Here is an 18,830-nt window from a genome sequence, read left to right as displayed (position 1 = left end):
GTTGACTGTGATTGTGACAGGTAAGTCCAACCTGTTCCTAAGTAATAACAGTTTTGTTATCACACAATCTCCAAAAAATAGGTCCCCAACATACAATTTGTCAATCATCAAAGCTAAGTACTTAACACATCCAATACAACAAATGCCTTTTTGCTCAAAACAAAACATGTTACAACCTAAAATGTATGCAACTTTTGTTCTGTTTGCCTTTTTTCTTGTGGGTAAGGTGTGAGAGTGGGGGGTGAGGAGGGAAGCAAGATGATGCTAGGTAACCCAGGAAATCAACAGAAATGAACAAAATATTAAGGAGCAACAAAGTCTTGCTTTATTTATAACTTAAAAGAAAAACATTTTTCAACAATTACTTCAAACATGCATCTTTTTTGCCAGAATGAATCCAGCTAATTTAACAGAACTCTCTTGGGGAGATCTGCAAACTTACATATCCAACAGTTTTGTCAACTGCAGCATTTCAGGAAGAGGGATCAAGTGCTTCATCAAGCGCTGGAGCTACTACTATAGGACTTCTTACTGTGTGATGGCCGTTCTTTTCCACCCAAGTAATTGAACCAGATTGCGCTTGGTCCTCTGCAATGCCTTTGTAACGTATGGTCAGAGTGTAGTCTTGCTTCTGATTTTTCTTCTCAAACACCAAGATCTGTGGAGAGATAGAAATGGTTGAGTTTTTTGGTGCTTTCACTTTTGCTTTGTACTTAGCTGCACCAGCTCCAACATTTGTGACTGTCCTCCTGAATGTCTGCTCCATCCAAGTGTAGTTCCCATATGGGTCAAAGAGAGCGATAAATGATGGGTAATTGATATCATCGGATGGATTTGAGCACTTGCGCTTAGCGGATGATCTAGCAATTGTTTTGAATTGCTTTTCTGTGAAATTCATGGAGCAGAGAAGATTCACATAGTCTTGTGGAGTTGCATCATATATTAGGCCTGGATCAACTGCACGGTTTGGATCAACGAGTCCGGCTCCCATGGCTAATGATGTAGCAACCTTGGTTTCGAGGAAATCTGTGGTCTTGATGGGTTTTCCAGTATTATCCAAAGGATTGGCAGTGGTCATTATGGCAGATCGAATAGCTGAAGGACTCCAATCAGGATGTACTCCTTTTAGCATTGCAGCGATTCCAGAAATGTGAGGAGCAGCCATGGAAGTGCCTGTAAGAAGACTGTAATCGCTATCCAAAAATGTATTGACACCAATGACTGCAGCTGAAACGTTAGATGGCCAGGCTGCTAAAATTAACTCCCCTGGTGCCATAATATCTGGCTTTGCGACACTTAGGTAACTTAGAGAGGGGCCTCTCGAGGAAAATGCAGAAACAACTGGAGCAGGCTTGACAGCTATACGTGTATCCTGGAAACTGATGCTGACTTTTGGTTTAGCACTATTGTCTGCATATTTTGTCACCTTTTCCCAATCCTTGCTGCTAATTACAACACCAGGGTTCGGAAAAAATTTGGATGACAATACGTCCGGATCTCCATAAACATAGAGAGCGCCTCCAACTTTTGCCTCTGAGATGACCCCCATTTGATCAGAGACTGACAAGTCTTCTTGTGCAGTGCTATAACAAATCATGATGCTACGTGCTGCATTAGGGACTTGGGCATAATCGTCAGCTGAATCACAAGTAGATAAGCTTCCATTGTTCACCAAAACAAAATCCTTGATGGTGGTTCTCACCGGAAACAAGCTAAATCCAGTAATCTTTAAGCCATTGCCTAAAGTTAAAGTCCCCGAAAATGATCGGTCGATGCTTCCTGATGCCACAGTAAAGATCCAGGGGACTCCATTTGATATAGTTCCCATTCCAGGACCATTGTTCCCAGCTGAAGCAGTGACTAAGACGCCCTTCATCATGGCACCAAAAGAAGCTATTGCAACAGAATCTTCATACAATGGCATACTACCCCATCCATAAGAAAGTTGTAGTATGTCAACACCATCTGCAACAGCTTGGTCCATAGCAGCAATTAAATCAGAAGTAACGGTCCCTTCTTCAAAGCTAAACTTATAGACAGCTATCCTAGCTCGTGGCGCGATACCTCTTGCTGTTCCAGGAGCATATCCGAAGTATGAAACTCCTTCAACAAAACTACCAGCAGCAATGGAAGCAACATGAGTGCCATGACCTCTCATATCCCTTGCAGAATTCATGGAAAGAATAATAGTAGGATCGCTAGCTAAAAGCCCCTTATTGAAATAATTAGCCCCAATGAGTTTCCTGTTGCACAGTGAAGAATTGAACGCTATTCCTGGCTTGCAAATTCCCTTCCACTTTTTGGGAATTGCAGAAAGTCCAACATCTCTGAAGCTGGCAGATTCTGGCCAAACACCAGAGTCAAGTACACCAATGATGACATCTTGACCAAAACCAGAAGCCGGCCATAGCCCGGAAGTTGGATTGAGCTTAAGAAACTCAGGAGTATGTGTGGTGTGAGCTTCAACAGTCCTGTCTTTATAAGCTGAAAGAAAGCCCGGAGACTTCTTGAGAGCTTCAAATTCATTTTTAGACAAAATAGCACTGAAGCCATGAAGCACATTGTCATAAGAATAAAGAAGCTTTGGAACTGGATGGTGACCATTTTGTGTAGTGGGAGTTTCAATCTTGATGGTATCAATAATGGAAGAATGCCAGTTGTGGTGACTAGCAAAGATTGTAGGCATAAAAGACTTGTCCAAATGGACAATGTAAGTAGACCTCTCTGCTGAGGTTCCTAAAAACAAAGAAAGACACAAAAGATACCAAGAGAACGTGAGGAGAGACATCTTCGTAGTTGTTTGTATCTCTTGTATTTTCTTAGTATGACAGAGCCTCCTTATATACACTCTAAGAAACAGTCATGGTGGATTTATTTCAACTTTTCAATGGGTGGTCACTTGAAACATCCTCTGGTAGAATTGTCTACATACATTATTACTTTTTATGACAAAACTTTGCATTTGTATCATAGATTTAATATTATGTCCACTGCCATTATGTCCAAACTTGACTAACTTCTGTTGGTTATAAATAATTGTTCGATGTGATATTTAGTTGAAGTCGAGTGACTGGTTTGTTACAAAAAAGGTAGTTCAGTAATTTTGATACAGTATAAGTGAAAATAATGCAACTGGTGCGCTTGCTATGCTGTCATTTTCTTTGACTGTTTCTTTAGGAAAAGAATAATATGTTTCAGTCAGTACTGGACCTATGGCCACTTTTGTTAGTGAAAGTTGAAATGGACATATAACAAATTGGATTCGTGTATTACATTTTTGTCATAGATTGAGCTCATGCTCCATCCATTTCAATCTGTTTAGCCTGCTTTATTCTAATTCGTTTAAAGAATAGTATTCCTTTCGTTTCAAAATAAATAAATTGTTGGCGTATTTATTGGTGTTGCAAAATAAGTGAATCGTTGAATTATTTTTCAAAATTACCCTTATGATTTGACAATCAAAAGAGACTGTATTTTTTTTCTTTTTTAGATAAAAGAAACTTCAAAGGTAAAAATAGAAATTTATGTTAAATTTATGTCTTTGATGCTTTTTTCTTAATCTGTGTGCCAAAATCCAACAATTCATTTATTTCGAAACGGAGGGAGTAACTTTCTTAGCAATCTTTTAATTGCAACTTTTCACGTGGTGTGTTTAAGATCACAAAACTAATATCTACATTTTAATTCCTTTTGACATATTTTAAATCTAAGATCACAAGAAATAAAAGTTCTTTACTTTTTTGAACTTCATGTCAAGTTAGAATAGGCTAAACAAATTAAAACGGGGAGTAATATATGTACCATAGAGCTTATTTAATATATATATATATATATTGCTATATTTGTTAGGAACTTTTTGACAATAAACAAACATAAACTTGATATAGATAAGTTGTGGTAAAGAGTCCTTATGAACATTTGTGAAGAGTTCACCTTTTTTCTTTCAAAAAAGTTATTTAAAAAGGTACTTTGGGATTTTTTTAATAAAAATATCCTTTCCCACTCACAACACTAAAATATTTTCAAGAAAATTACAAAAATTGCAATTATCCAAAAGATATATATATATATACACCCCACACACTGACCAAGTATCATGTGTTTTTTCATTTAAATGTCTTACAAAATTCCAAGAAAGTCTTTCGATTAATCAATTCACCATGAAAACATTATCTCTTTTTTTTTTTTTTTTTCAAAAATTCCATAAATCTTTTCATCAATCACCTCTTTTTTGTCCCTCAAATGTGATACATGAGCAACACATTTTTTGTGTATGGCATGAAAAAATTGTTTTATAACCCTTAGCAAACAATGAGCATCGAGGATTTGTAGTAAGTGGCTCTTTTATTGTTTTATTATTAAGTACTTGTATTAAAAAGCATTTCCTTCTTCTCCCATTGCTAAACACCTAAATCATCCATTGCTAAAGACTTTGTGTTCAAATTTGTTGGCAGATACTCCAAACTATGATTTTTACACCACTTATTACGATAGTGGAAATTTATTAACATAAATAATTAATGTTAGAAAAAATATTTCCAAGCTCTTTTTCTTGTGTTTATCAATATTTTGAAAATAAAATTGAGTTATGTTGAAAAACAAACAATTTTAATCATTCAGGGTTAAAATCTAAATATAACATCTTAATCATTTAAATATGCATTCAAATTCAGACGTCTTAGTCTATATTTATATCTATATCTATATCTATATCTATATCTATATTAAAAGTGTGAAGGGTTTTAGAAATGTTGTTTGAACTTTTACCCTTCACTAAAAGTCTCCACCAAAAATAACATCATCTTTTTACTATTTTTTTATCAATTATTACTTTATTAAATCAAGAACTTCTAAAATATATGAAAAAAACTTGAGTAAACGAATATATAAAAAGAAATTAAAAATTCAAAAATATATGGGAAGAACTAGGAATCCTAAATATATGTCAAAAAACAAATCATTACCAATATATAGAGTTTTGAACTCATGCCTCAAACAGCACACCCATGCAAGTAATTCTCCTTTTGTGGTTTTATTTTTTTATAAAAAGAAATTTATATGCATATTGTTGATATATCTTTTCACATATATACATTTCTTCAAAATATTCATTTGTATCAACACTCCTGTTACATGTGATTACATTATGATTTGATTTTTCTAAAAATTACTTAAATGTATAATCTAATTTTTTATTATTACATAAAATTTCAAATCTCCAAATTATTACAAAAATCTTATTTTTATAGTTTCTCTATCTTTAACTTCATATACATAACTCAACCTCCTAAATTTTATGCTTATTGCCCCCCAAAAAATGCCTACAATCAAGGAGCATTAATGAAGCGATTTTTCAAGTTTAAATTACAAACGTGTGTGGATCAATTTTCTCGACATCAACTTACTAACAAACTCCATTACTATTCTTCTTCAATTTAGTTTTAGAAGTTAGTAAATTTTTATTTTTATTTTTAATTTTACTAAATCATAGATAGATGAAAATTGATTGTTGCATGTGTTTAATTCCATAGATCTGGCTTAGCAATGAAGGATTCTCCATCATTTTGTTAAGGTTTAACATAAGTGAAAGTTAAATTTCACTTTTGACAACGAGGAATTAAATTTCAGAGAGAATAGAACCAAACACCAAAATGGCCCTGTAAAGATGAAGAAGTTGATGAAAGTTTCTCGTGGTAGCTCTAAAAAGCCATTTGTTGAATTTTCAAGAAAGAAAAAAGAAAAAAAGGAAAGATACTTCACCACCTTGACTATTAAAGGTAAAATAGTTTCTCGTTGAATCTGCATTTTTGGTCACTTCTCATAGCACATTCATTGATATAATGTATCAATTGTTGTTATTTCAACCGGATACATTCATTAATTATATATATGTGTGGAAACGACATCGTTGATTTGTTAGTTTAAAACCTCATATACATAACTATGTTATGTATATGATGGATTTACCTTTTTTTTTTTTTTGATACATTTACTGTTATATATATTGGTGGAGAATTCATTGTTAATTATTGATACATTTATATATTATGTATATATGAGTCATCATATACATAATGATGACATGTATTACGGTTCATATAAATTAGAACACTCCATATATATAACTATGTGATGTATATGATGGATTTACCTAAATTTCTGATACATATGATTGTTATGTATACTAATGATGGGTTCAATGTTGTCATAATGTAATTTTACTACTGATACATAAATATGTTATGTATATGAATATCCATATATATAACAATGATATGTATCAAAGTTCATACAAATGCAATTAACAAATTGTCATAATATATTAATATGACCCTAAACTTGACATCAAATTTTAACTTTGACCTTAAACTTTGATAGTGCACAAATAGGAACTTTAACTATTCAAAACCTGAACAAATATGACCTCCGATTTGTAACCCCATGCGTGAGTTTCACTCGCGCCTACTTGGAAAGCTCATCCAATCACACGATGCCATGTCGTTAAAAGGGCTGACTTGGAGGGAGGTCATATTTGTACAATTTTGAATAATTAAAGGTCCTATTTGTGCACTATAAAAATTTAAGATCAAAGTTATAATTTGGTGTCGAGTTTAGGGTGATATTTATGTATTATGCCAAAAAAAAAAAAAAAACAATTAGGCTATAAGCTCACTTTCGATTACTTTTTCCAGAAATGACTATGATTAAAAATGCTAATTTGTCATATTTCATATGAAAAATTTACTTCAATTTTAAAAACCATCTTTAGCATAAAATAATAAATGCCTCTTAAATAATTTGCCAAATCAGGTATAGGTACAAATAGGGTTGCTTATCGGTTGGATAATTATGCTTAGTGGTTCAGCTTATTGGTTATCGGTTTTAAATATACTAATCCGCTAGCCACCCAATAAGATAACGGTTGGTTCGGTATTGGATTAGCAATTAACGAATGGTTATCGGATGGTGTAACAGATAAATTTAAGAGAGATGAAATATCGAACGATTATTGGTAGTGCCTCTGTTTCTTCACCGACTAAGTTGTTTGTATAGTACGATTGATCTATTTATCAATCTTTTAGGCTTCTTGAGTTTTGTTCGTGTAGTTATTTAATAGGTTAAAACATTGAATTAAATAAGTTTTTTCTTCTAGACCTAAAATGTATGTAGAAACATTTTTAATTATTAGATTGACAGAAAAAAATTAAAACTTTAATAGTATTTGAATTTTTTATGTTTTATATCAAATTTGTGAAGGACACATTTGGGTTGTTTCATTTTTATTGCGGTCCTTTGTGTTGTCAAGAATAATTTATGTTTTGGTTTAAGAATTAATTTAAGATGTTCTTTACATTTTAGGGAGTCTGATTGCACTTTATGGTTAGATGTCAAAAGAAGTGACATGTTATTTTCTAAACCAAGAAGTGAATAGAATAATAAATGGAGTTTAATATGTTGGACTAACAAAAGGTACTTATATATCTAAGAGTAAAAATATAATTATAATAATTCTTAATGGTTTAACGGTTTACCCGATAAGAAAATTGAGTAATCCGTCTCCGCACCAATAAGCCATTAATTATAAAGTTTTGATCCGTTCTCCAACCATTAATCTGATAACCCATTATCAATTAGTCAATAAACTAATTTTGCGGTTGGGTTAACGGTTACAGTTCAATTTTAAACAGTCCTAGGTACGAATCTATTTTATGACAAGTTAGATTAACTAATTACTCGGTAGAAATCAATCCTAATCACGAAATGAGAAAAATGAGTTTGATCATCCACGTAGAAAAAATTGCAAGGTCTACACCTTAAAGTGTCATATGTAAATTAGCATTAGCTTACGGTAAAAAACCTTAGATTACAAAGGATATCCCTATAACTCGGACAGAAATATAGATTTTCTACCTTATATATACAATGTAATTTTTTTACCGAGGTGGTTCGGGTGAACCCCATAGCAACCACGTAGGTCCCCCCTGCATTAATTTAATAACGTTTTGATAACGTTAATTTAATACTAACATTTTAATAACATCAATTTGATAACGTTAATTTAATATACCACTAATATCCTTAATAACATTAATTTAATAATGTTTTATTAAAACTATAATTTTTTATTATTAGTATAGTTTCATCTTTAATTTAATATTTAAATAAATTATATTTAGATATATTATATAACATAAATTTTCCCTTTGCTTTATAATATATATACATACCCACCCGATTTTTTCGTATGAGGCTAACCCACCTAATTAATAAATCTTCAATATTGAAATTAGATGCCATTTTCATCTTTGAGCCAAAAATAATAAAAAAAATAATAGTGAAAAGTCATTTAAAGGTCATATTTGTGCAGTTTTGAATAGTTAAAGGTAATATTTGTGCACTGTCAAAGTTTAAGGTCAAAGTTATAATTTTGTGTCAAGTTTAGGGTCATATTTATTTATTATGCCCTTAGATTTTAAGCTGGACGAGCCCAGTTTTGCGTGTTGAACACACGTTTTGACACGTAGGATCGGAGGTCATATTTGTGCAGTTTTGAATAGTTAAAAAGTCATATTTGTGCATTGTCAAAGTTTAAGGTCAAAGTTATAATTTGATGTCAAGTTTAGGATCATATTTATGTATTATGCCTAACACACTCCTTAATATATATATATATATATATATATATATATATATATATATTTTGGTTTCCCAAGGTATCCCTCAGCCTGACAGGCCAAGAACTAATCCTCCGCGGATCTGAGCTCCATTTAAGGGTTAGCCGCTGGCCAATTGGTTGCTGCATACATAAGGCGGGAATCGAACCTCCGATACTTGCTTAAACGACCTAGTGAGCTAACCACTAGGCCAACCAAGGTTGGTTTCCTTAATACATATATTTGATATGCATAAGAAATGAAAAACTAAGGGATATTCCAAGTCTGATACGTAGCAGAAATTATGTGTACTGATGATTGTCAATCATTTTTTAAAAATAAATCTTTTTAGTATGCTTCTTAAATGTTTAGGATATTTGAATATGCTCTCATCACCGGTCTTAAATCTTTAAATTTATTTTTAGATTTAATCAATATTGATATGCATGGTAATAACTTTAAAGGGTAAGTGGTAGTTTGTAAGTGTCGCATGAATATCTAATGCATACATATTTAAAATATTGACGAACAAATTTATTTAACTCAAAGTTTTTTTTATAATATTCAGTGACTGTAGTGTATTTATCACCGAATATGTGAAGTATTTGGGCAAAGGACTATTAAGTACTTCAGTTGGTTTTGATGCTGTCACGTCCCAAAATAACCCCTAGGCGTGACTGGCTCCTGATAACATCACTTATCAGGAGAATCAATTTTCTATACATTCAATATTTGCAAACACTGAGCTAAAGGCATGTGGAACTTCAAGTGCGTGAAAATAATATTAAACGCAAAGTAATCAGCCACCCGATTACCGTAATATGATTAATGAAAACAACAATACTTAATAATAACTCTCTAGCCTCAAATCCCACACCAAGACCATGGAGCCTCTAAACAGAGTTACATAAGTTCAACTTTTGGGCATGCAAACCCAACATAAGAATTATAAGCTAAAAGTAACTAAAGATGAATGACAGCCTTTACAAACAATGTGAAGTCTCACCTCAATGACAGAATCCACACGTAAAGACAGTCAGCTACGAGCCTCTCTCCGCAACTGTATCTGCAGGTATGCAAGTAAGAAGTGAGCTATATAAATATAACCCAGTAAGATCCTCAACACGCTACTTTAATATCACTGGAACAAGTGTTAGAAAATAAAAAATATACAATTACTATGTACATAATATCTCTCACAAAGTAATGCCAATAAGATCCAAAGGAAGTTCAAAAAATACCACTCTATATCTCAACTCAATCAATACTTACGACTTGTCATAAATGGTAGTGAAGGTGATTGGTCTAGCACCCCGACAAGTTCACGGCAGTATATATAATGCACCAAAAGTCTACTACGACAGCATATACAATCCCCTAACATATTACGACAGCATAAGTAATGTCCCTAACATATTACGGCAGCATAAGTAATGCCCCTAACATATTACGACAGCTATGTATGCCCCTAGAGATTATAACGACAATGACGAGAAATATATTCAACACCCCTACATCACCTTATTATCACTAAACAGCTCTCACCAAACTTTACCACCAATTCTACCAAGCCGCACGCTTGTTCCAACACATGGACTAGGCAGAAAAAAAAAATATTTTTATAAAGTAGTTTGAAAATCAAGCATCAAAGATTAAAGTCTCACTTATCCCGCTAACAATAATTTCCCCAACTTTGCAATGTGTAGAACTGTAATACCCCGTACTACTACCTAACTTGAATTTATCTCAGAGACGTCAAAGACATTATTTAAAGATGAATAGACTTTTATATATGTGGTAATTTCAAGATTTTCACTTTTAGTTATGTGGAAAATTCAATAAGCTTTCCATCGATATAAAATTCGCCTAAAACCGATAACCGAGTAAGAAGTTCTGACTATTTCAAGTCCCCATCGTAAAACAATGCTATATTAGTCAGTGGCGCACCACACCACAAGTTAAAATGAATTTGTCAAATTCCATTAGGGGTCCACGATTTGTCCCGCATCGCGCCATAGCCATATTTCAGAATTTATATAGCACCGCGATAGCTCCACATCGCGCTGTCAGCTCAGTTTCTAATTGTCACTTTCCAGTGACACGGTACCATAGCGCTGCATCGTGTCGGGTGTATAAATCGAGATTTTTAATCAGATTTTTTAATGTCAAGGGCCTTTAAGTCTTTTTTCATGGACCTAATCAGCTTAGGCACGTACTTAGCCCTAAAATTACATGGTCATGTCATTACTTATCCAATTTTTCCCCAAATTGAGTTACTCTCTCTCAAGCCAAGAAACCCTAGCTCTCAAGAATCAAGGTAAATCTCAAGAAATCCATCCAAGGACTCCAAGAACCTTCAAGGTTTCCTTTATAAGGTATGCATAGTGTTCATTCATGAACTCCTTTTCTCCATGAAGCCCAAGAATCTCTTTTCAAAATTCAAGTATATGGATTTTTTTTATCAACTTCATGTTGGATTTGCTTTTGTTCATGTTGATAATGACCAATTGAATTCTATTCCATGTTTGGTGATAAATTTTAAGTGGAATTAATTATTACAGGTGTAGATTCATGTGAACCCATGATTAAACCCTTGAATGGTGAAATTAGAACTGAATCATGATGTTTACTTGTTGCGTAATGTTGTCTACATATACTATGCTCACTATGTGTTTGATTAAATGCCTATGTGAAGGAAAAGTGCCATAGCAGTATGATAATATGAAATCCCCATTCATATACAAGTTCATGCATATCAAGTGTTTGATGAAATGTCTTAGTCAATGGATTATGGATATATGTGTAGCCATTGTTGTGCTTTAGAATTTATGCCATGAATTACTTTGATGATATCGAGTCCTGGGGGTATTTAATACCCGATAATTTAGCTGTGTGCCTAGAGCCAATGTCATGTTTCCATGATATTCTCAGTCAATCCATGATCCATAGAATTCAGTCAGTTATGTGACTCAGGAAAAACTCAGTAATCTTAGTAGTATTTCATCAGTCAACGAAACTTAATGAACTCAGTTCAGTTCACTTAATCATTTTTAGTGTCTTTTTAGATGGGAGTAGGATTTAGCACCGAATGAACCCAAGGATGAGGACATACACTGACAGTTGAGGGTGTGATCCTTAGAAATAATTCTTGCATTTCAGAACTATGTAGCCAACATAGGTTGAGACATCAACACTGATAGATGAGGGTTGATGAGGTGGATTAACACTGCTAGACGAGGGTCCCACAATTTTCCTTTAGGGACATTATCAGATAAGGGTCACTCACAGCTTATTTTTACCAGTGGCGCGATATTGACACCCTTCTAATTGGGGTTACAGATTAGACCCCAACTTAGCTATAATAGCTTATTTGGGGCATGTCGGTTAGATGACTACTTCCCACACTCTCAGTAATAGAATTTAGATAGTCCTATAGAATTCAAGACTGTCAGATATAGTCAACTCAGAATAGTACAGAACTCAGCTAGTTCCATCAGAACCTAGACTGTCAGATATAGTCACTTAGTATCAGTTATTTCTGTTATACAGTTATCAATACTCAGACTCAGTAATCATATTATCATGAATTCAGTAACAGTCTCTTATACATGCAGTTAGTACAGTTCATGCATATGTAACCTTTGTATTCAACCTACCTCACATGCATACCAATACATTCAATCATACTGACGTATTTGTGCTATGGTGTTTTATACCATAGGTTCAGAAGCACGAGCTCCAGAGTATCAGTAGAATCCAGATTTAGTAGTGAGTCTTCATTATTTGAGGAAGATATTATTAGTTATTTCATCAATCCAGTTTAGCTTTCAGTAGATGGAGTTAGTTGGGGACGTGTCCCATCAACTCCTTATTTAGAAAGTTAGAGACTTTTCATACTATCATGTTCAGACAGTTTACTTCAGTTGTTTTAGGTATTTTATACCCCACCCAGATGTTATATTTTATTAGATATTATGTCTCAGTTTTGAACCTTATGGCCTTTCAGCCTTTATTTCTGTATTTATATAGTATATTATGTAGTGTTTAGGTACAGATATCAGTCATGGGTTAGCTTATGGTCCTTCGGGGTCATTAGAATCGTATAGAATTTTGGGTACCAGATGTGTTACAAACTTGGTATCAGAGCCTAAGGTTCAATAGAGTCCAAGGAGTCTGAAAGCCGCATCTAGTAAAGTCTTGTACATGGGTGTATGGATGCCACATTTATGTACAAGAGGATATAAGATATTTTGGGAATAATTTTCCTTCTTTCAGTATTCATGTTGTGCCAGTAAGCATAATCTCAAGCTAATCTTTCAGTCTGATCTATTTCTCCTTTTCTTCTACAGAATATGCCTCCCAAAAGAATAAACGGGAATCAGTCAGCCCCTCAGCCCGAAGATCCTTTGGGTGAACATGTTTTTTATGCAGAGTTCCAAGCTAAATTCACTATTCTTGCTAACTCAGTTGTTGTTCAGAATGAATGACAAGCTATCGTTTCAGCCAAACTAGTGGCTAATTCAGCTGCAGCCAGGATTTGGGACTTCACCCGAATGAATCCTCCATCCTTTTTTAGGTCTAAGTTAGAAGAGGATCATTAGGAGTTCCTAGACTAGGTTTAGAAGGTTATGGACATAATGGGGCTTAGTTTTGGTGAAAGGGCTGAGCTAGATGCATATCAGTTGCAGGATGTTGCTCATACTTAGTTCAAATAGTGGAAAGCAGAGAGGGATGTAGATGTAGGGCTTGTTGAGTGGGAGGAGTTCGCCACTGCCTTTTTAGATAGATTATTTCCCCTAGAGCTGAGGGAAGCTAAGGTGTTAGAGTTTATCAACCTCAGGCAAGGCAATATGACGGTGAAAGAGTATTCTCTTTACTCAATTAGCCAGATATGCTCCCAATATAGTGGCAGATAGCAGGGCTAAGATGACTAATTTTTTTTCTAGAGTGAATGATAGTATGGACAATACGTGCAGGTTCGTGATGTTGAATAGTGACATGAACATAGCCAGACTTATGACTCATGCTCAACAGATAGTAGAGAAAAAAACTAAGTTGAGGGAGAAGTAGAATAAGAGAGCAAGGACAGGTAGTTTCAAATTTTCTCAGCCTAAATCAGAAGGAGGGAATCATTCTTAATTCCTTCCTAAGTCATCCATTCCATCTCCTTCCTCAGATAGTGCTCTAGGTCCTAAGTTCAGGGATGGTAATAGAGATAGAGCGCTAGGCTCTAAGTCTCAGGGCAGTGTCAGCAATGCCCAAACTAATCCCCTTTGTTAGACTTGTGGTAAAAACCACAAGGGTACTTGCAGAGCTAGCAGTGATGTCTGTTTCAGATGTGGAAAGCCAGGCCACAAAGTCAGAGATTGTCCCCAATCGGGTTATCAGGGTCAGCAAAATCGTTCCTCAGCTCAGTTTGATTTCCCAAATCAGCAGGGTTCCATCTCCAGTGCTACTAGTGGGCAACGCCCAAATCAAATTTATGCTCTCCAGTCCCGACAAGATCAGAAAAATTCTCCTGATGTGGTTACTAGTACATTACAGATCTTTCATGTACATGTTTACGCTTTTCTAGATCCTGGAGCTTCCTTGTCTTTCGTTACTCCCTATATAGCAGTTGATGTTAGAGTTAGTCCTAAAATTCTAGTAGAGCCCTTTTCAGTTTCTACCCCAGTGAGTAAAACTATCATAGCCCAATGGGTATACATGAACTATCTAGTTATGGTATTTTAGAAAGTCACCTCAGTAGACTTAGTCAAATTAGAGATGACTAATTGTGATGTCATTCTCGACATGGATTGGCTTCATTCCTGCTATGACACAGTCGACTACAGAAATAGAATAGTCCAATTTTAGTTTTTGAATGAACCTGTCCTAGAGTGAAGGGGTAGTACTTCCGCTTTTAGAGGTCAGCTTATTTCCTACCTTTGGGCACAAAAAATGATATCTAAGGAATATGTCTATCATCTTGTTCATGTTAGGGATTCTAGTTCTGAGGCTCCCAGTCTTGAATCAGTCCCAGTAGTGAATGAATATTCAGATGTCTTTATCGAAGATCTTCCAAGAATTCCTCCCGAAAGGAAAATAGACTTCGGCATTGATCTTCTTCTAGATACTCAACCTATATCTATTCTGCCATACAGAATGGCACAAAAGGAACTCAAATAACTAAAAGAGCAGTTGAAGGATCTCTTAGATAAGAGATTCATCAGACCCAGTGTGTCCCCATGGGGCATACCGATCTTATTCATGCAAAAGATAGACGGTTCTCTTAGATTGTCCATTAATTATCGTCAGCTCAATAAAGTCACTGTTAAGAACAAGTATCCACTTTCCAAAATTGATGACTTATTTGACCAACTTCATGGTGCCAGCTATTTCTCTAAAATAGACCTCATATCAGTCTATATTAGCTCAGAGTCAGAGAATGTGAAATCTCAAATATAGCTTTTCGTACTCGGTATGGTCACTTCAAATTCTTAGTGATGTCCTTTGGTCTTACCAATGCCTCTGCAGCTTTCATGGACTTGATGAACCACGTGTTCAAGTAGTACTTAGATATGTTTATTATAGTCTTTATAGATGACATCCTTGTCTATTCCTGTAGTGAGCGTGATCATGTATACCATCTCAGATCATACTTCAGAATCTCATAAATCATTAGTTATTCGCCAAATTCAGTAAGTGCGAGTTTTGTCTAAGGTCAATAGCATTCCTTGGTCATATCATTTTTGGTGATGGCATTAGAGTAGATCCTCAAAAGACCGAATCAGAAAAAAAACTAGCCACGCCCTGTCTCTCTATCAGATATCAAGAGTTTTTTGGGTCTGGTTGGATATTATAGATGGTTTGTAGAGGGATTTTCATCTATTGCATCCTCTATGTCTAGATTGTCTCAGAAGAAAGTTAAGTTTCATTGGTTAGATCCTTGCGAGAAAAGTTTTTAGGAGTTGAAGACTCGACTCACCTTATCTCCAGTTTTGGCTCTTCCATATAGTTCGGATAGTTTTGTAGTGTATTGTGATGCATCCTGAGTAGGTTTGGGTTATGTCCTCATGCAGCATGGTAAGGTCATAGGCTATGCCTCCAGATAACTTAAACCCCATGAGAAGAATTATCCTACTCATGATCTTGAGTTAGCAGTCGTAGTCTTTGCCTTGAAGATTTAGAGGCATTATATATTTGGAGTTTATGTAGATGTGTTCACAGATCATAAGAGTCTTCAGTATGTCTTTTCTCAGAAAGATCTCAATCTTTGTTAGAGTAGATGGTTAGAGCTCTTGAAAGATTATGACTCGAGTGTCCTTTATTATTTGGGCAAGGCCAACATAGTGGCCAATGCTCTCAGTAGACTGTCTATGGGTAGTGTTGCTCATGTTGAGGACAGTAAGGAGAAATTAGCTCAGGAAGTCCATCAGTTTTCCAGACTTGGTGTTCACTTAGTCAATACAGAAGAGGGTGATATATGGGTTCAGAGTAGTTTAGAATCATCTTTAGTTTCCAAGGTGAAAGAAAAGCAAGATAGAAATCCCAGTCTAGTCAAGTTGAAAGAGTCATTCAAAGATTAGAAGGTTGAGATTTTCTCCTAAGGGGGAGATGGTGTATTGCATTGTCAGGGTCGTCTATGTGTTTCAGGTGTAGATGACTTGAGGCAGCGAATTCTCGTAGAAGCACATGGTGTGCGCTACTCTATTCATCTAGGGGCCACAAAGATGTACCGTAACTTGTGGGAGATCTATTGGTAGAGTGGGATGAAGAGAGATGTTGTAGAATTTATGGCAAAGTGCTCTACATATCAGCAGGTTAAGATAGAGCATCAAAAGTCTAGTGGGTCCATGCAGTAGTTCAATATTCCCACTTGGAAGTGGGAAGAAGTGAACATGGACTTTGTGACAGGTTTGCCTCGTACTCGTCATAATTATGATTCAGTTTCAGTCATTGTAGACAGAATTACCAAATTAGCTTATTTTCTTCCAATTCATACCTCTCATTCAGCCAGGATTATGCTAAACTCTATATCAAGAAGTTGGTTATATTACATGGTGTTTCACTGTCTATTGTCTTAAATAGAGGTACCCAGTTCGCCTCTTATTTATGGAAAGTGTTCCAAAAGAGTCTTGGTACCTAAGTTCATCTCAGTACAACCTTTCATCCTCAAACAGATGGTCAAGCAGAAAGGACCATCCAGACTTTAAAAGATATGCTACGAGCATGTGCAATAGATTTCAAAGGGAGTTGGGATGACCATTTGTCTTTGATTGAGTTTGCATACAACAACAACTATCATTCCAGTATTCGGATGGCTCCATTCAAAGTTCTCTATGGTAGGAGATGTAGATCTCTAGTCGGTTGGGTTGAAATTAGTGAGGCCTCAGTTATAGGGCCTGACTTAGTATTCGATGCCTCAGAAAAAGTCCAGTTGATCAGAGAAAGACTTCGAGATGCTTAGAGCTGATAGAAGTCTTATGCAGATATGCACAAAAAATATCTCGAGTTTGAGATTCGTGATTATGTTTATCTAAAGATCTCTCCTATGAAGGGAGTGAAGAGATTCGGCAAGAAGGAAAAGCTCATTCCCCGATATATTAGTCCCTTCAAAATTCTTAGTCGCTTTGGCAAAGTAGCTTATGAGCTCAAATTGCCTTCAGATCTAGCTTCAATCCATCCAGTCTTTCATGTCTCCTTGCTCAAGAAGTGCATAGGTGATCCAGCAGTCGTAGTCCCTGTTGAGGGCGTTGACATTCAGAGAAGCCTCTCTTATGAAGAGATTTTAGTCTAAATTCTTGGCTATCAGACTCTTAGGCTGAGGAACAAAGAAGTCCCACTAGTCAAAGTTCTTTGGCAGAATCAGTCCGTTGAGGGAGCTACTTGAGAAGCAGAAGTAGACATGCGGATCAAGAATCCTCACCTCTTCTGCGCAAACTCAGACTTATCCCAAGGTAATATCTTTCCTTAAACCTTATTCAGTTTCATGTTCCAATTCCAGTTACAAACTAGTTTTATGCTCAGATTCCCATTTTAAACTTGGTGTCCATTTACCATTGCATATTCAATCATATGTTCATGCATCAGGTCAGTCATGTGTTCATGTATCAGACATTAATTCTCCTTGTGAGAAACTCAGTTATCAGAAATCTCAGTTATGTATTCATGAGTTAGTTCAGTCATGAAATCATCCATCAGATATGCATGCTCAGTATGAATCTCAGAAATGTCAGTCATGTAGTCATGTTTCAGTTGTTTATGTTCAGTATGTACTTTAACTTATCATTTCTCCCATCTCAATCAGTCTCATTCGAGGACGAATGTTTCCAAGGGGGATATATTGTAATACCCCGTACTTCTACCTAGCTTAAATTCATCCCAAAGATGTCAAAGACTTGTTTTAAAGATGAATACACTTTTATACATGTGGTATTTTCAACATTTTCACTTTTTATCATGTGGAAAATTGAATAAGCTTTCCAACGATATAAAATTCGCCTAAATCCAATAACCGGGTAAGAAGTTATGGTGATTTAAAGTTTTAATCGTTAAAAACCATCATTTAAGCCAGTAGCACATCACAGAGTGTGTCAAAATAGCAATTTTCAATTTCTAGTGTTGCTCAACGATAGTGGTGCGTCGCGCTAAAGATGCAGTTCACAATTATCAAATTCCAGTGTACCGACGTGATTCCATCGTGTCGTGCCGTTAGCTTAGTTCCCAGTTGGCAATTTCCAGTGACACGGTGCGATAGCACCGCGTTACGCCAGCCTACCAAATCGGGATATTTTGATGAAAATTAAATATTTCGTCCAGGAATAAATTGATCTTTTTTCAAGGTTTTAACATGTCCAGGTACGGGATTTAATCCCTTAAAACATTTTGAATCATTATTATTCACATTTTCCCACAAAATCAAGAACATTCTCTCTCAAGAAAAACAAAACCCTAGCTATTGAGAATCAAGGTCAATCTCAAGAAATCCATCCAAGAACTCCAAAAACCTTCAAGGTTTCCTTTCTAATGTATGTCAAGTGCTGATTTATGGGTCCCTTTCACCCATGAAGCTCAAGAAACCCTTTCAAAAATATAAACTTCGAATTCCATGTTATGAATTGAATTATATCCATGTTTATGTTGTGATTTGGTTTCCAAGTTGAAATCTTTAGTAAATACCATGAAACTATGTTA

At 35.3% G+C, this 18,830-nt stretch overlaps 1 protein-coding gene across 1 annotated transcript; it reads right to left on the bottom strand.

Annotated features, from left to right (window-relative positions):
* Window positions 1–302: 302 nt before the first annotated feature.
* On the bottom strand, window positions 303–3,078 carry LOC107856533 (subtilisin-like protease SBT3). Its single transcript, XM_016701525.2, has one exon. The coding sequence runs from the start codon at window positions 2,786–2,788 to the stop codon at window positions 473–475; it is 2,316 nt and encodes a 771-aa protein (XP_016557011.2). The 5' UTR covers window positions 2,789–3,078; the 3' UTR covers window positions 303–472.
* Between the last annotated feature and the right edge of the window lie 15,752 nt (window positions 3,079–18,830).

The sequence above is a fragment of the Capsicum annuum genome, chromosome 10 (genome assembly GCF_002878395.1).
Source record: "Capsicum annuum cultivar UCD-10X-F1 chromosome 10, UCD10Xv1.1, whole genome shotgun sequence".
NCBI lineage: Eukaryota > Viridiplantae > Streptophyta > Magnoliopsida > Solanales > Solanaceae > Capsicum > Capsicum annuum.
Note: the sequence above shows the minus strand (reverse complement) of the source record. Positions and strands in the feature narration are given on the sequence as shown.